The 20,336-nt window shown below is 34.0% G+C and overlaps 1 protein-coding gene across 1 annotated transcript in view; it reads right to left on the bottom strand.

The window, feature by feature from the left end:
- LOC127727926 (sorting nexin-4-like) overlaps nt 1-19,751 on the bottom strand; it is a 129,135-nt gene extending 109,384 nt beyond the window's left edge. The window contains exon 1 of the mRNA XM_052235083.1: nt 19,648-19,751. Coding sequence (XP_052091043.1) covers nt 19,648-19,743 — 96 coding nt within the window. The 5' untranslated portion in view covers nt 19,744-19,751. The remainder of the gene's footprint in view (nt 1-19,647) is intronic.
- Between the last annotated feature and the right edge of the window lie 585 nt (nt 19,752-20,336).

Genomic DNA, 20,336 nt, shown 5'->3' with positions numbered 1-20,336 from the left:
TGTGGTAATAAGCATTGTGTGTAAGTCTCATAACATTTGGTTGAGGCTAACTTAAGTAGAGAACAGAAACTAAAAATTCAGCAATTTTTCTATTCGTAAACACCCATAACTCTAGAACGGTTGTGTATAAGTTTTGTAACATTTGGTTGAGACAAACTAAAGTTAGAGAACGGAAACGAAAAATTCAGCAATTTTTATGTTTATAAAGGGACATAACTCAAGAATGGTAAAAGTATCGCCACCAAATTTTGTACTTAATCTGTATTATGTAGTAATAAGCATTGTGTTAAGTTTCATAACATTTGGTTGAGGCAAACATAAGTTAGAAAACGGAAACAAAAAATTTGTACTTGATCTTAGTTTTGTGGTAATGAATATTGTGTATAGGTTTCATAATGTTTGATCGGGGCAAACTTAAGTTACAGAATGGAAACTAAAAATTTTGCAATCTTTCAATTTATAAAGGGGCATAACTCAATAATGGTTAAAGTGACACTACCCAAATTCAGCTTGATCTGTGTTTTATCAGTGGAAGTCAAAATTAAACATTGCATTGTATAAAACATTGATTGTAGTTGATTCAACTATAATCATGGACAAAGGATGATAACTCCAATTTTAAAAATTACTTGATATTTAAAAGAAAATAAAAATTTTGCAATTTTTCCATTTATAAAGGGGCATAACTCTAGAACGGTTAAAGTGACGCCACCAAAATTCAAACTTCATCTGTGTTTTGTGCATTATGTGGTAATAAGCATTGTGTATAAGTTTCATAACATTAGGTTGAGGCAAACTTAAGTTAGAGAACGGAAACTATGAACAGAAATATTGTGTAAAGGTTTCATAATGTTTGGTTGGGGCAAACTTAAGTTACAGAATGGAAACTAAAAATTTTGCAATCTTTCAATTTATAAAGGGGCATAACTCAATAATGGTAAAAGTGACACTACCCAAATTCAACTTGATCTGTGTTTTATCAGTGAAAGTCAAATTAAACATTGCATTGTATAAAGTATTGATTGTAGTTGATTTAACTATAATCATGGACAAAGGAAGATAACTCCAATTTTAAAAATTACTTGATATTTAGAAGAAAATAAAAATTTTGCAATTTTTCCATTTATAAAGGGGCATAACTCTAGAACGGTTAAAGTGACGCCACCAAAATTCAAACTTGATCTGTGTTTTGTGCACATGGTAATAAGCATTGTGTATAAGTTTCATAACATTAGGTTGAGGCAAACTTAAGTTAGAGAACGGAAACTATGAACAGAAATATTGTGTAAAGATTTCATAATGTTTGGTTGGGGCAAACTTAAGTTACAGAACGGAAACTAAAAATTTTGCAATCTTTCAATTTATAAAGGGGCATAACTCAATAATGGTTAAAGTGACACTACCCAAATTCAACTTGATCTGTGTTTTATCAGTGGAAGTCAAAATTAAACATTACATTGTATAAAGCATTGATTGTAGTTGATTCAACTATAATCATGGACAAAGGAAGATAACTCCAATTTTAAAAATTACTTGATATTTAGTAGAAAATAAAAATTTTGCAATTTTTCCACTTATAAAGGGGCATAACTCTAGAACGGTTAAAGTGACGCCACCAAAATTCAAACTTGATCTGTGTTTTGTGGTAATAAGCATTGTGTATAAGTTTCATAACATTTGGTTGAGGCAAACTCAAGTTAGAGAACGGAAACCAATTTTGGGATGTACATACGTACGTACGTACATACAGACGGACAAGGGTAAAACTTAATGCCCCCACCGCAACGGGGGGGGCATAAAAATCACAATATATATTTTGTATAATAATGGTCATAAGGTTACATACATCTATATATATATATCAGTAGGGTTTAAGAACATCCATTGTTCGACCTGCTAGTCAAATGCATTTTGTTAAAATATACTTTTTCACTTTTTTGGTCTTTTGGAAAATGTTGTTTGTGCTGTATTTACACCCCTCTAACAAGAAATTTGTTTTGCATGCACACGTATAAAAATTGCGGTTTTTATCCAACGCAATCATAGGCATGATAGGTTTGAACGTTGTTTTCAATTTAGACTTGTATATATATATATATATATATATATAAACGCCTAAAAAGTGTACACAACAACACCAATAACAAAAAAAGGAACTATAAATGTAATTATTTATAAATATTTCGGATAACAGATATCCTTCATCAGTAAATATGATTGTGATGTTGAATGAATCATATATCAGTCTACTTAGATTAAACTATACAAATCTTGAAATTTATACAATAAAAATGTCAAACCGAACATCAGGTAAGACGCTTGCACAATTCTAAATATGTGTTAAACACGACATAGGTTATATGACTAACTACAACAGAGAGTTCAAATATATGCTTTAAATAAAAATAATAATGTGCGATATGAACTAGCACAATTCTAAAGCTTTAACGGTGACGACAGTTATGATGTTACAAGAACGATTGCGTCAATAAGAATTCCAAATAAACAGCACTGAACGATCTAAATTTGTAAATATTTCAAATTTGACAACGGTAGAGTAGTTGCAACAGAGTCTGTGTATTTAAACATCGCAAACAAACGGCCGTTAAAATATAATAATAAATTTTGACTAAGGTTAACTAGTTGAACGTGGCTTGGTACTTTTACATCCCTCAAAAAATTAAGCAATTTAAATTGGTATATTCAACAGATTTATTTTAGAGATGAGTAAGGTAAAGAAATAGAAACAGAGACTGTAATAAAAAGTAATACAACCCAAATGTGAAGCACTGCATGGAGTCGAACTACATCTTTTCATTTATCCCATTTGGTGCCAAAGTTGTTAATTTTCTTATCCAAAATCTTTCCCGAGTGAGTCTATCCTCCCTAGACCAAACAGAGTTGTGGTCAATGATTGTAATGGTCAGTCGATTGAGATCTGCCTTAGTGTGGCCAGGGGATCTCAAATGTCGACTGAGAGGGAGGTCTGGCTTGCATTGGTAGTCGCTACGATGACCGTTCATTCGTTTGTGAAACGGCTGTTCTGACTCGCCAACATACTGTTTACCACATTTACACTGTAGGAGATACACAACATTTGTAGTCTTGCAATTAACATTGCAAAATATGGTGTATTCTGTACCAGTGGAGTGACTGTTAAAAGTCTGGGTAACCAGTATTTGTTTGCAAGTCAGACATCGTTTGTTTCCGCAACCCTTGCAAGAGCCCACAGACGAAGAGCCTGCTTGAGAGGATAAATCAGCTCTCACCAGCAAGTCTTTAAGGCTTTTGGGCCTACGGAAAGCCAGTACAGGTGGCTCGGGAAAGATCTTGGATAGTTTAGGATGTTTTTCGATTTCTTTCCAATTTTCGCGGATTAGGAGAGATAAGTTGTCAAATTTAGGATGGTAAGTCAACACAAAAGGCACCCTCCTGTTGACCTTTTTGACTTTATATTGTAAAAGTTCATCTCGGCTGATGTTGTTAGCACGAGAAAAACCTTTATCAATGTCTTTTCTTTTGTAGCCCCGATGTTTTAGGTGACCGCGAAGTTCTTGTAGTCGTTTTTTTGCAATATCGTTGGTGGAGCAAATCCTTTTTATTCGTATGGCCTGGCTGTAGGGAATGCTCTTGGTGCAATGTTTAGGGTGACAACTCAAAGGAGATAGATATTGGTGTTTGTCTGTGGGCTTGCAATACAGATCTGTAAATATGTTTCCATCCCTCACTTGCGTTGTAGTGTCAAGAAATGTGATCTTAGAGTCAGAGATTTCATATGTGAATTTTATTGAGGGATGGGCATCGTTGGCATGTTGAATGAACAAATTTAGTTCTTGTTCAGTATTATCCCACTTCATGTCAATATCATCGATAAATCGGAACCAAGAGAGGGGTTGATAGAGAGAAGAATTGAGAATTCTCTGTTCTAATTTCCCCATAAAAATATTGGCATAAGACGGGGCCATCTTTGTTCCCATTGCTGTTCCATTAACTTGGAGAAAGTGTTCACCATTGAATGTGAAGTTATTGCATTGTAATACCAAAGTAAGAAGCTGGATGAGACATTCAGTCGGTGGATGTAAGGTGTTACGAGAGTTCCAGACTTCCCTACAGGCTTCAATACCATCGTCATGGGGGATGTTAGTATAGAGGGAGGTAACATCAAGCGAGACAAGGATCGTTTCAGGTGGGAGAGGGTTCAAAGATTCCATTTTCTTCAGATAATGTGTTGTGTCTTGTATATAGGATGGTAAATTTTCCACATGTGGTCTCAGATGAAAGTCAATAAATTCTGATATTTTCTCTGTAGGGTGGTCATTGGCGGAAACAATTGGTCTACCTGGATTATTGACTTTATGTATTTTGGGCAGAAGATAGAAACGCCCCGGCTTTGATTTTTCAGGTTTTAGATATTCAAATGTGTTTTCATCAATATGTCCCTCTTCACACATGTTTTTCAGGTTTGTGGTGATCTCTTTGTTGAATTGAGGGGTGGGGTCAGAGTCTAATTTCTTATAAAATCTCTCATCAGAGAGTTGACGTTCTGCCTCTTGAATGTAGTCACATTTATATATATATAAAATGACTGAATAATAGCCAACGATAAATCTTACGGGGCGATGGATCATATAATTATGATACAGTACACTACAAAAAATAATATATAACAAGTCTAAAAGGGTACAACATCACCAAAAAATAATAATAAAATGAACAAATGTTAAATATTTGGGATAACAGATATCCTTCATCAGTATGATCACGATGTAAAATGAATCATATCAATCTAGTCTGATTAAAAACTATAACAATCTTGAAATTTATACAATAAAACAGTAAAAACTGAACATCATCTTTGCAGTCTCTGTTGTAAATAGCTACATAACCTACGTCATGTTTAAAATTTTTAGAATTGTACAAGTGTCTACATAACCTACGTCATGTTTAAAATTTTAAGAACTGTACAAGCGTCTTGCTTGTACAATTCTAAAAATTTTAAACATGACGTAGGTTATGTAGCTATTTACAACAGAGACTGCAAAGATATGCTTCAAATAAAAATAGTAATGTGCGATATGAACTGGTACAACTCTAAAATTTCAAAGGTGACGACAGTTAAGATGTAACAACAACGATTGCGTAGAAATACATTCCCAATAAACAGCTCTGACCTTTCCAAGCTAGTATAATATTTCAAATTTGACAACGGTAGAGTAATTAAAACAGAGGCTGCGTATTTAAACATCCCAAATAGATAGCAGTTTGATAATGATTAAAATAAAATGCTTCGCTGAGCGCAGCCTCATACGACCGCAGAGGTCGAACCCTGAACAGTTGGGGCAAATTTGGATATAATATTCAAGCTTAATACTGTCTGAAAATTTTGATTGTGATCAAATTTTTGACATAATAAAGGTTTCTGACACAAAATAAATGTGGTAAAAGATCTTACAAATCTATTGCGCAATACTGTGCAATTGAAGATTACTTCTTGAAGCTTTTACAAAATTTGAAAAAAATATGAATTCCTTAAAAAAAAATTGAAACCACCCCCCCCCCCCCTGCGACTTTTGGAATCCCCCCTTGGAGCAATTATCCCAAGACTCGATCCAATTCTTTCCTTTGTAGTATGGAACCTTGTAGTACAATTTCAGAGAGATCCATACACATCTAACACAAGTTATTGTTTGGAAACTAGAATAATGCATGTTTTGGCCCTTTTTAGGCCCCTAATTCCTACATGTTTGATGCAACTACCCCCAAACTCAATCCCAGCCTTCCCTTTGTGATATGGAACCTTATGGTACAATATCAGAGAGATCCATACACTTACACACAAGTTATTGTCTGGAAACTACAAAAATTGTTGTTTTTGGCCCCTTTTAGGCCCTTAATTCCTAAACTGTTTGCCCCATAACCCCTAATATGAATCCCAACCTTCTACTTGTGGTATTAAACATTGTTGTACAATTTCAGAGCAATCGAAATACTTCTACACAAGTTATTATCCTAAAACTAGAAAAATGTTTGTTTTGGGCCCCTTTTGGGCCCCTAATTCCTAAACGGTTGGGACCATCATCCCCAAAATCAATCCCAACTTTCCTTTTGTGGTATTGAACCTTCTTTAAAAATTTCATAGAGATCTATTAACTTAAACTAAAGTTATTGTCCGGAAACCAATGTGTCTTCGGACAACGACGTAGACGACACAGACAACGTTCATCATACCATTATACGATCCCAAACAATTTTTGCAGTCGTATAAAAATAATAATAAATTTTGACTAAGGTTAAAAATTGAACGTGACTGCGTACTTATACATCCCTTCCAAATGAATTTAAACTGGTATAATTTAAAAATTCCTTAAAACTGTAAGAGTCCAGTACGGAAGCCTGAGTTACTGGAAACAAGTGATGGTAGGAAAATGAGTGACTCATTCTATGTTTTTTCATTTATGCCCTCTGGGGAAACTGTCCTTAGCTTTCTTATCCAAAACCTTTCCCAAGCAAGTCTGTCGGCCCTTGACCAATACTCGTTGTGGTCTATGATTGTGATGGTAAGGTTTTTGAGATCAGCTTGGGCTTGCCCAGGTGATCTCAAATGACAACTTACAGGGAGGTCGGGCTTGCAGGTGTAGTCACTTCGATGGCCATTCATGTGTTTGTTGAATGGCTGTTCTGTCTCGCCAACATACTGCATGCCACATCGACACTGAAGAAGGTATACAACATTCTGAGTTTTGCAAGTTACATTGCAAAATATAGTATACATAGACCCAGTGGAGTGGCAAGTAAATGTTTGAGTATTCAGTATTTGTTGGCAATTCAGACATCATCTGTTACCACACGACTTGCACCATCCTGCAGTTGAACCGCTTTTATTAGAGGAGACGTCAGCGGTTCAACTGCAGGATGGTGCAAGATGTGTGGTAACAGACGATGTCTGACTTGCCAACAAATAGTTGCAGTCTCTGTTGTAAATAGCTACATAACCTACGTCATGTTTAAAAATTTTAGAATTGTACAAGTGTCTCTATGATGTTCAGTTTTTACTGTTTTATTGTATAAATTTCAAGATTGTTAATAGTTTTTAATCAGACTAGATTGATATGATTCATTTTACTAGTGATCATACATGTCATACTGATGAAGGATATCTGTTATCCGAAATATTTCCTATAAATAGCAGCACATGACATACAAATCTATGGGAGTGTGGATTAATCAGTACAGAGATTAATTCAATTACACAAATAAAATTATAGATTGCCTAACAATGTAATTTTAACACACTATTTAATAACTTTTGCAGCTCAATGTATATGTTGCACTTGAATTTAGCTGCCTTGAAAATAATACATAATTTGGATGAAGTTCAAGATTTTTACAAAATTGGTAGTTGAAGTTAGCAACGTCCATTGGCCAATATTACAGGATAAAAAGGACGATGCTGTGTACTAAATTATTCTTTATCTTTCCTGTATCTTTTCCCATCTTTTTCGTTAAGACCATCAGGTTCTAAAGTGTGGAGTTGGTGGATCCAAAAATTTACTCTTCTCCTTCTCACCGTGGTGTCCCACTCGTGTTGACTTCTATGATTTGGAAAGTAACATTATCAAAAGAATGTTTCGTTGAACGAAGATGTCTTGTGAGAGGACAGTTTTTGTTGGTTTTGTACCATGAATGATGGTTATAGAGCCGAATATTAAATTTGTCCATTGTTTCTCCCACATACTGAATGCCACAAGTGTCACATGTTAATATATAAATTGAGTTCTCCGTTTTACAGTTGGAATTTGAGTAGATGGTATAACTCTGTTTAGTAACGGAGCTGATGAAAGAACTGCTTGTATTGACAGCTGTAACAACACAAGCAGTTCCTTCGACCACATTGTTTGTAGCAACCGGGAGATGGAGTAGGCTGCTTTGATAATACAGATGTCACTAATTTGTCACGGATGTTTCTAGGTCTTCTGAAGGCCATGACTGGTGGTGAGGAAAATACTTTTTTAAGATTAGAATCATTTTCTATAATTTTCCAATGCTTCTGAAAAATGGAAGACACATTTTTAATATCAGGATGGTAAGTGAGTACAAGGGGTGTTCTGTTACATTGTAGCTGCTTTATTCTTATCTTTTTACTCTAGAAGTTCTTGGCGACTAGTTTTGTTTGCTCTTTCGAAAGCGCTATCAATGATGTTGTTATTGTATCCTCGAACAACTAGATGTTTACGTAGTTGTCCAAGTCTAGCATTTTGCGTATTTTCAGTAGAGCATATGTTCTTGATTCGCAATGCCTGGCTGAATGGGATGCCACGGGAGCAGTGTTTAGGATGGCAACTTTTAGGAGAAAGGAATTTTTGGATTCACCAACTCCACACTTTAGAACCTGATGGTCTTAACGAAAAAGATGAAAAAAGATACAGGAAAGATAAAGAATAATTTAGTACACATCATCGTCCTTTTTATCCTGTAATACATTTGTATTGGCCAATGGACGTTGCTAACTTCAACTACCAATTTTGTAAAAATCTTGAACTTCATCCAAATTATGTATTATTTTCAAGGCAGCCAAATTCAAGTGCAACATATACATTGAGCTGCAAAAGTTTCTTATCATCTACATCCGATTTCACCTGGATAGATGCACGCTTGATAAAGCTAGTAAGTCTAGCAAAATATTGCGTTTATTTTCATCATTTTGTAGATATTTTAAACATTCTTATATTTACATACTAAATAGTGTGTTAAAATTACATTGTTAGGCAATCTATATTTAGACACTATATATCATATATATATATATATATATATATATAATATATAGTGTCTAAAAATAGCAACAATCAACATTCAATCTATCTAGGCGTGGATCAGTGTGTAAATAAACTGATGCAGTTACTACATTAAATTATATAAGTGCCTAAGAATGTAACTTTAACACACTAGTGAGTGTTATAAAATTAGTTGTTATATTTTATATTATTCACGCAATATTTCGCTAAACAAATTAGCTTCATCAGGCGTGTGCATCTCTCAAGGTGAAATCGGATGCATGACAAAAAAATATTTTTGTAGCTTGAACTACACAAAATTTGAGTAAAAGTTTAACAAAATTTATTGATGTTCTATAAAAAATATATGTTTGTAAATTGTCTAGAAAAATATTTTTGCCGCTTATTGTTAGCTTGAACTACACAAAATTTGAGTAAAAGTTTAACAAAATTTATTGATGTTCTATAAAAAAAATATGTTTGTAAATTGTCTAGAAAAATATTTTTCCCGCTTATTGTACATAACAATTCTTAATTCAAAACAAATAGTTGTTTTAGTTAAATAGAATGAAGTTCAGGATTTATTCCCTTGGTTTTGGGTAGAACTGTTTTTCATCTCTCTCATTAAGTCCATCAGGTTCAAGAGTACGTAGCTGATGCATCCAGAACCTTCCTCTCTGTTTTCTCCTTTGGGAGTCCCAATTTTGGTTTACCTCAATTATTTGAAAGGTGATATTTTCAAAAGTATGCCCTGTTCTTACATGTAAGAGGTGTCTCGTATTTGGACAGTTTCTTCCTTTTGTATAAAAAGACCGATGATTGTTAAGTCTGATGTTGAATTTCGTTTCTGTTTCACCAACATACTGGAGCTTGCAAGTTCCACAAGTAAGAATATAAATACTATTTTCCGTTTTGCAATTAGATGTAACATAGATGTTGTATCGCTGCTTTGTTACTGTGCTGCTGAAAGAGTGGTCAGTGTTGGCGACTTTACAGCACTTACAATTGGTTCTTCCGCATTGTTTGTAACACCCAATTTTAGAAGTCTCTTGTTTCTTTACTTTAGATGTGACAAGTATGTCTTTGAGATTTTTGGGTCTGCGATAGGCAATAACAGGAGGTGATAGAAAAATTTCTTTTAAGGAAGAGTCATTTTCGATAAGACGCCAGTGCTTGCGGATAGTAGACGAAATATCTGTCAAATCGGGATGGAAGGTGACAACAAACGGAATTCTATCTGCGCGGGTCGTCTTATCTTTGTATTCCATGAGGATATCTCGATCTTTTTCTTGGGCTTTATCAAAAGCGTCTGTGATGTTTTTGCTTTTGTATCCTCTTGATTTTAGTTGTTTTTTTAGTTGTCCCAAACGATAGTTGAGTTTGGATTCCGAGGAGCAAATTCGCTTTAGTCTGATGGCTTGACTGTTAGGTATGCTCCTGGAGCAGTGTTTCCGGTGACAACTTTTTAGAGAAAGGAACTGGTGTTTATCAGTTTTCTTTGTGTGGAGATCAGTTGTAATGACCCCGTTTTTTACAAATGTGGTGGTGTCGAGAAAAGCAATTTTCTCGCTTGAAAATTCAGATGTAAGTCTAATTGAATGATGGAACTGATTGCAATGATCTAAGAAATCTTGTAAATGTTCTGCAGTATCGTTCCATTTCAAGTCAATATCATCAATAAAGCGGAGCCATGACAAGGGTTTGTATGGCACACTCAAAAGGATGTGTTCTTCAAGATCCCCCATAAAAATGTTGGCAAAAGAAGGTGCCATTTTTGTTCCCATACTAGTTCCGTCAATCTGTAAAAAGTGCTTGTCGTTGAAAATAAAGTTGTTATTTTCAAGCACTAGCTTGAGCAATTGAACTAGACAGTCAGTTTGTGGATGTTTATCCTTTCGAGTGTTCCATACTTTTTCACACGCGTCTATTCCTTCATCTTTTGGAATATTTGTGTATAAAGAACACACATCCATCGAAACCAAAATTGTGTCATTAGCAAATGATTAGGTAAAGGACTTAAGGAATTCATTTTTTTCAAATAGTCAGTTGTATCTTGGATATGAGATGGCAGTTGTCTAACATGTGGTCTAAGGTGGTAATCAACAAATTCTAAAATTTTTTCGGTGGAATGGCCATTAGCTGATACTATAGGTCTCCCTGGAATCCCTTCTTTATGGAGTTTTGAAAGTAAGTAAAATCGACCGGCTGTGCAAGTTTCGTCTGGGCGTAGATAATCGTACGTATCGTCATCAACTTGTTTATCTTTATTCATTTCTGAGAGGACGTCATTAATTTTTTTGTTGATTTCTTTGGCTGGATCACATGTTAATTCTTTATAAAATTTAGTGTTGGAGAGCTGACGATTCCCTTCTTCGATGTAGTCTGCCTTGTTCATCACAACAACGGCACTTCCTTTGTCCGCTTGTTTGATAACAATGTCATCACGGTCTTTAAAGTTTATCATGGCTTGGCTTTCTGACTTTGAAATATTTCGCACTTGTTTACCATTGATTGAAGATCTGACTTCAGCTTTGACTGATGTAATAAATGATTCCAAATTATCGTTTTTGCTTTTAGGTGGATTCCATGTACTTTTATTTTTAAATTTTGGAATGCATATGTCTCCTTCATCACTCTCATAATCAGATTCATTCATTCCGGCTTCTTTTAAATTTTTCTTCTGTTGTCTATTGAAATGTTCTTTCAAACGAAGACGCCTGGCAAATGCTTCTACATCTGTCTCAAGTTGTATATTATTGACGGTTGCTGGAACTGGACAGAAATTAAGGCCTTTACTCAATAGTTTTTCTTCAGAGTCAGTTAGTTCTATTGATGACAGATTTACAACTAAATTATCTTGAACTGAGTGTTTCTGTTTTTTTAAACATCTTTTTCTCGTTTGTTTTGATTTACTCTCTTTTAACATGTTTAAAATTTGATCTTCTTCCAAAACGGAACTTTGCTGGTTTAAACGGTCTCATTTGAATTTTTTATTCTGTTTGGCTTTGAAATTTTGTTTCTCTATTCTTTGGATGTCGGATAGTCTTCTTTGAATTACTTCCATGTCTTCTGGAGTAACAGACAGTGGTGTTTTTATAAACGTTTCATTTATTTCCGAATTAATTTGTTTGTAGCCGTAAATAGAAAAGGAGAGTAAAAGTTGAAGAAGTCAGAAAGAACAATTGAATAAAATATCGTCCCAACGTTTCATAAATCTGGTGGACTTGACACCCGGTGTTTGAGGCGTCAATTTGATATTTAAACCTTTTGGAATTGTGTTGTTATCTATGTACGAATTAAGATTTGAAGCATGATGTTCAAGCTGTATTTTCTGGTTATGGATGCATCAACTACGTACTCTTGAACCTGATGGACTTAATGAGAGAGATGAAAAACAGTTCTACCCAAAACCAAAGGAATAAATCCTGAACTTCATTCTATTTAACTAAAACAACTATTTGTTTTGATTTAAGAATTGCTATGTACAATAAGCGGCAAAAATATTTTTCTAGACAATTTACAAACATATATTTTTTTTATAGAACATCAATAAATTTTGTTAAACTTTTACTTAAATTTTGTGTAGTTCAAGCTAACAATAAGCGGCAAAAATATTTTTCTAGACAATTTACAAACACATATTTTTTATAGAACATCAAATAAATTTGTTAAACTTTTACTCAAATTTTGTGTAGTTCAAGCTACAAAAATATTTTTTTGTCATGCATCCGATTTCACCTTGAGAGATGCACACGCCTGATGAAGCTAATTTGTTTAGCGAAATATTGCGTGAATAATATAAAATATAACAACTAATTTTATAACACTCATTAGGGTGTTAAAGTTACATTCTTAGGCACTTAAATATATATATATATATATATATATATATATATATATATATATATATACATGTATATATATTATATAAGTCTATAAAAAGGAGCAACCAGCAAATTTAGTTATGTACCAGATCGTTTAGAATAGACGATACTGCGCAGATAAGGAAAAAATTATATAAGTCTAAAGATTTGCACAACGGTACTAATATAACATGGTAATATACGAAGATGATGTTATAAAATCGTGTTGACAAATATTTCAGCTTAAAAAATAGCCTTCGTCAGTGTCAATAATTTTAAGAATACTAATTGTTTGTGTAAAATAGCTCAATAATACAGGTACAAGTTTTGGTCTATATTCAAATCTTGAACCTCATCAAATAAAACAAAACTCAAAACTCAAAATAGACGTGCCTGTGTATATATACATCCCAAATTGTCAAAATGAGTGTAAAATAATGGAGGAGTCCCTCTATCATGTCTATAAAACTGCTAGTATTTCTTATTGATGCTGTTTGGATGAAGTACATTGAGTTCCTTTATCCAAAAGCTTTCCCGAACCTGTCGCTGGGCATCACTCCAGTGATTGTTCTGTTCAATCACTAGGATTTTCATGCCGTTAAAGTCATCAAGTCTGTGATCAGACTGTCTGAAATGCTGACTAACTGGGAGTATCACTCCTATGACCATTGAGGCATTTGTGGAAAGGCTGCTTTGACTCACCAACATATCGGAGGCCACAAACCATATAAAAATGGTCATATGGCCGCATATATAATACATGTATATGTATATATAGGGAAAAAAATTCCAATATATATCTTGTATGGAAATAAGCTTATTTTTATTCAAGTTTTATGCTCTTTAGCTTTGGAAATTTAGATCAAAATCACAAAGCAAAAGAAACTTGTACAAGCTTGTGTACTGATACATGCTTTGTTGTATTTATTTTTGTTGCATATATATATATATATACATTGTATATATCTTTTAAAGGAGATGCGAGTTAGACAGTTCAACATTTTACTTTAATTTGAATCAAAGTTAGAAATTCTATAATATGGCTTGACTATGTTATTTTAATCTTTTTTTCTATAGCTGTGTTTTTACCAAGAACATGAGAATCTTTCACTTTAGTGTTAAACAAACAAATCTTCCCCATTAATAATAGTCAAGTAATTACAACAATTATTGATAGGGACTGTTGAGGTTAATTAGTGGCTTCTTGTGGCACATTTCCCTTATTTGTAGCTTTCACATCCTGTATTGGTAGGAAGCCATACCGATGAAATACAGCTTGGACTCATTATTCAACTGTTATTTAAGAAAAGGAAAAGATAAGCTTTTCCTGCTTGTTTAAGAGTAAGTTTTGAAATCAAAGTACTGAACTACTGAACATCGGATGACCGCAAGTTGTGGTGGATAGTCACAGGCACTTGTCTCAGAAAAAATAAAATATCTCTATACCTGAAAGTTAGGTTAAGGTATATAGATTTATTTTTTTTTTTCTGAGACAAGTTCCTGTTTAGATGATGAATAAATGACAGAGAATTCAACCTTACCGTAATAATTATTATATTGTAGTGATATAATCATGGGACAATATAAATTTGTTATCAGCATAATCTGGTTTGTTGTTATATATTATATTAATATTTGTACAACAGTTATTTATATAGCAGATCACCTTAATAACTCTACCGGCAAATTTTCATCCATTTATACCATCATTCTATTCTATTATTCTAATGATAGTGCAGTGCAAGTGCATGGTGGACACTCTTCTGTAATACATTTGTAATTCATTTTTCTAATAGGTTTGATTTGAGAAGGCATTCATATTTCTCCCGCTAATGAATATGTATTGATGAAATTAATATATAACAAGCGATAAGACATATTCATCCGCAAACACAATTTTTCGGTACGTGTGCATAGATATTAATGATTTTTTCACTTATATATGTTGTGTACAAGTTATCATTTGGTACAAATTATAATTTGTACAAACAAATTGTACAAATTATAATTTGTCATTTTGTATTTTGACTTTGTACAAATTGTAATTTGTACAAAAAGTGCTTGTACAAATTACAATTTATTTGTTATAAACAAACTATTGATACACAATAGAATTTTTATTCAATGACCACACAATAAACCTTATTTAAATAAAATGCTCCGCTGGGGCGCAGCTTGATACGACCGCAGAGGTCGAACCCTGAACAGTTGGGGCAAGTATGGACACAACATTCAAGCTTGATACAGCACTGAATTTGGACTGTAATTAAATATTTGTCAGAGCATAGGTTTCTGACACAGAATGAATGTGGTCTAAGAACTTAAAAAATTTTAATTTACCTATTCAAACCATATCATTATTATTTGCTTTTATATATAAATCAGATATAACCAATTTAAAATGGAAAGTTTTAAAGAAAAAAAAGGAAAAAAAAATCCCCCCCAAATTTTTTGAACCCCCTTATGATTCATCACCCCCAAACTCAATCCAAGCCTTCCCTTTGTGGTATGGTACCTTGCAGTACAATTCCAGAGAGATCCCTGCACTTGAACACAAGTTATTGTCTGGAAACTACAAAAATGCTTGTTTTTTTGCCCCTTTTTGGCCCCAAATTCCTAAACGTTAAGGGCAATTACCCCCAAACTCAAACCCAGCTTTCCCTTTGTGATATGGAACCTTGCAGTACAATTTCCTAAAGATCCATACACTTACCCACAAGTTATTGTCCTGAAACTAGAAAAAAGCTTGTTTTTTTGCCCCTTTATGGCCCCTAATTCCTACAATTTTGAGGGAATTACCCCCAAAATCAATCCATGCTTTCCCTTTGTGATATGGAACCTTGCAGTACAATTTCATAAAGATCCATAAACTTACACACAAGTTATTGTCCTGAAACTAGAAAAATCTTGTTTTTTTGCCCCTTTATGGCCCCTAATTCCTAAAATTTTGAGGGAATTACCCCCAAAATCAATCCCAGCCTTCCTTTGTGGTATGGTACCTTGCAGTACAATTTCAGAGAGATCCATACACTTGAACACAAGTTATTGTCTGGAAACTAGAAAAATGCTTATTTTTGCCCCTTTTTCCTAAACGTTTTGGGCAATTACTCCCAAAATCAATCCCAGCTTTCCCTTTGTGATATGGAACCTTGTAGTACAATTTCATAAAGATCCATACACTTACACACAAGTAATTGTCCTGAAACTAGAAAAATACTTGTTTTTTGCCCCTTTTTGGCCCCTAATTCCTAAATTTTGGAGGCAATTACCCCCAAAATCAATCCCAGCCTTCCCTTTGTGATATGGAACCTTGTGGTACAATGTCAGAGAGATCCATACACTTACACACAAGTTATTCTCATGAAACTAGAAAAATGCTTGTTTTTGCCCCCTAATTCCTAAAATTTGGAGGCAATTACCCCCTAAATCAATCCCAGCATTCCCTTTGTGATATGGAACCTTGTGGTACAATGTCAGAGAGATCCATACACTAACACACAAGTTATGTCTGGAAGTTACAAAAATGCTTATTTTTGGCCCCTAATTCCTTAACTGTTAGTACCATAACCCCCAAAATCAATCCCCACCTTCCTTTTGTGGTATTGAACCTTATGGTAAAATTTCATAGAGATCCATTCACTTAAACTAAAGTTAGAGTGCGAAAACCAATGTGTCTTCGGACGACGACGACGACGCCAACGTCATACCAATATACGACCACAAAATTTTTTTGCGGTCGTATAAAAATACAAAAATACCTAGATGAATAAAGGAAATGTAATTGATACATGAATGCCAGTTAATTCTGATAGTACAATAGAAATTGGCCCTGTGTCTGTGACATTTCTGATAGAATAATAAGAATTGGCCCCAGTGACAATTCTGATAGTATAATAGAAATTGGTCCGAGTGACAATCAGGATGACACTGACGTTGCAACACCAATCATAGCGTGCGCTGTCTGGCCAACAGATCCACGCCGAATATCTAACCAATAAAATCAGAACTTGCTGTCGGGATAATGTCCTAATACTAATTCATCAGTATGATAGTGCCCCAACTGATCCTCGAAATATCTTAGGTGTAATAATGGAATCTGGAGAATTTTTGGTACCGCATTAGAACAGCTGTAGGAATTTTAATAGGATATTTGTCGAGAAATCAAATTGAAGCTGGTAAAGACACATCTTTATTTGCAACAACAGTTCCTGAGCTTTAACTTTCGCTATGTGAAGCACTTAAAAAGCTTTCAAAAACTGGTGGTCAGGGGTTTCTTTCATGTAAATTCAAAAGGGGTGTAGCACTTCTAAATATAAATGTAAAATGCAAAAGATGTTGTGCAATCTCCAATCCCATAATTAAATCGCATGATCAAACAAATTATACAGAACTATTTTTGTATTTTGTGAATAAGGTTTATTGTGTGTTCATTGAATAAAAAATCTAAAGTGTGTATCAATGCTTTTTTTATAACAAAATCCATACTATAAATTATTGTACAAGTTATAAGTGAATTTTTGTCAAATTTTGTACAAATTGTTATTTGTACAAGCACTTTTTGTACAAATTACAATTTGTACAAAGTCAAAATACAAATTATAATTAGTACAATTTTTTTTTTACTAATTATCATGATTATAATTTGTACAAAATGATAACTTGTACATGACAACATATATATATATTTCTCACGACAAAACATTTTCATATTATTTATTTATGTTCTTAAAAAATATTGTCATGAGTTTTCATTGAAGAAATTAATTTATAACAAGCGATAAGGAATGTTATTTTGCACTCGATAATATCCGCATATTTATATGATCATGATGATATACCTTCGAAAGGTTATCAGTCAAAAACGCAGGTCACATGGGTAGAAATGTCTGCCGCAACATAACACCGGAATGCCCTACAGATCATGCGCTGTAATAAAACATATTTCATTTCTGACACTTTTATTTAGTAAATATTGATTTATTTTTTCATTTATAAAAAAAACGAGGAAAAATATTAATTTTTAGTTTGATTTATAAAACAAATCATGAAATCTGTTGATAAAATTATGCTATAATGTGACCTTTTCATATATACATCATAATTTCATTTGTTAATATTTATTTATTCATTTATAAAATAATAATTAAATGAAGAAAAATAGCTATTTTTACTTTTAATTCGTAAAAAAAATAATCATGAAATTTTACTGATAAAATTGTGCTATAATATGACCTTTTCCTATATACATTTAACAATCTACCACTTAGATAAGTCTTAGAATAATTGATCTGATTCAAGTATATTATGACTTTTTATAGCTCTTCAACTGTTTCGGTTCTTATACATCCTTGGCTTTCAAATATTCTGCTTTGAACTTCCTGATGAAGGTTAATCCAGAAAAGCACTTTGGATGCATGAAATTTATAACTATTGTTTTCATTTTTTTCTATAAATTCAAAAACTCTATTTTAATTATTTATTTCATACATATACATTGTAGACTTTTTCATGTGTATTCCAACACACTTCTTATGAATAGTTTTACTCAATCATATATTGTGACTTTTTTCCCTAGTGATTTTGTGACTTTTTTTCCGTTTATACACAGGGGCTTGTTTACTGAGTCAGACGAGGTTTTACTGTCAATGGTGGTCGCTGGCTAGGATAGCGACTGCCATTGACAGTAAAACCTTGTCTGACCCACTAAACAAGCCCCTGTGGTTTACTGAGGATTCAGGTGGGATGCCTCAATCACAGGGGCTTGTTTAGTGGGTCAGATGAGGTTTTACTGTCAATGGCAGTCGCTATCATATATAAAATACCAATTGCAACCCCCATTGACAGTAAAACCTCGTCTGACCCACTTACAAGCCACTGTGCCTCAATCCTCAATCTTAAGGCCTGTTGGCACAAACTGTCTCAAATGTGTAGAATTACTCCTTCAAGTCTTCTGCTAAATGTATTTTTCTCTCTGTGCTTTTAAAGGGTATGCGCTGGTTAAGATTGGGATTGAGGATCTGCTAGTCTGAGATTACTCTGACGTCCAACGGGTGGGTCTTTTCACCACCGAACACCACCGCACACCCCCAAACACCCAAAGAAACCATCAACGACTGAGAAAATCAGTGATTTTATACAATAAAACGGTAAAATCAATTAAATTACGTCTAATTTAACAATTTTTTAGATGTTTATTTGCATCATTTTTCTGTTAAAGTCGATTATCAATACACCTTATCGCTAATCCCGCTTGACCCGAGAATCAGTCCCGCTTGAACTTTTGACGTCATACAACAATCACTTTTCCATTGTGGCGTCAGATATTGTCTATTATGACGTCAAAATTTTACGGGAACTTGTGTGATGTCCAGTAATGGCGAACAAATAGCGATAAGGTGTATATAATCCATATAAAGAAAAATGTCTCCGGATTCATCACTATTTTTTTCCGGATTACATTGTGTGTGTATAAGAATCATTTGAAATCAATTACTGATGAAGGATATTAGTTACCCGAAATATTTAACATTTGCTCATGTCTTTTTTCTTGTAATTGGTACAACTATTTTATTAAAGAAGAAAAAAAAATACTTGAGGTGTCCAGTGGTGGTTTGCAGAGTTGTAGTGTTATAGACTCTCCTTTTCTGTTCGATGTAGATATTTGTTCTCTTAACCTTATTATTTGTTGAATTAATAAATTAAATATCATATTTAGGTCACATTTATAACAATAAAAGTTCAAAAATTTAAACTTTTGGGTGTTCGGTGGTGTTCGGCTGTGCGTTGGTGTTAGGTGGTGAAAAGACCTACCGGACGTCCAACGGCTGTTTTGCCAGACAAGCTGGGGTCCCACGGCCCCAGCTTGTCTGGCAAAACAGCCGTTGGACGTCAGAGTAAAATCTAGGACTAAGGATCTGCCAGTTCTGTCATTATTTAGAAAACGTTTTTTGCCTGGATAATTTATTTCTTTAAGTGCAATGCATTTTTTTTAATTTATCACTTATAAAAACCTTTCCAGCTTTCTTTGCAAGCTCTAGAGGCTCTTCATCAGCAGAATATGACAATAATTCTGGTGTAGACGGGGAGGACCTGTCGCTCTCCTCCATCTTGAATATCGACCGGAACCTGAATTCATTCTTCTCCCTCTATGCGTATAAAACTTCCAATTATGGAACACCTTCATAGGAATGAGGCGTTATAAAAGTTTATGTCGCAGACATACAAGTTTTTATTATAAATATGTATATACACCAAAATCAACGGATTAATATTAAAAAAAAAAACTTTGGTTTCATACAATAAAAAACGCCGGGGACACCCCTGCCTCTACCTTATCACTATGAACTGCAGAGGGTTTCTTATCGTCGAGTTGCAAGTTGCGAGTTGAAAAGGCCGAGTTGCGAGTTACGAAGGTCGAGTTGCGAGTTACGAAAGTCGAGTTGCGAGTTACAAAAGTCGAGTTGCGAGTTACGAAAGTCGAGTTACGAGTTACGAAAGTCGAGTTGCGAGTTCCAAAAGTCGAGTTGCGAGTTCCGAAAGTCGAGTTGCGAGTTACAAAAGTCGAGTTGCGAGTTATAAAAGTCGAGTTGCGAGTTACGAAGGTCGAGTTGCGAGTTACAAAGGTCGAGTTTCGAGTTACAAAAGTCGAGTTGCGAGTTACGAAAGCCGAGTTGCGAGTTACGAAAGTCGAGTTGCGAGT

This window comes from Mytilus californianus, unplaced genomic scaffold (assembly GCF_021869535.1).
Source record: "Mytilus californianus isolate M0D057914Y unplaced genomic scaffold, xbMytCali1.0.p SCAF_2, whole genome shotgun sequence".
NCBI classification, from domain to species: Eukaryota; Metazoa; Mollusca; class Bivalvia; order Mytilida; family Mytilidae; genus Mytilus; species Mytilus californianus.
Note: the sequence above shows the minus strand (reverse complement) of the source record. Positions and strands in the feature narration are given on the sequence as shown.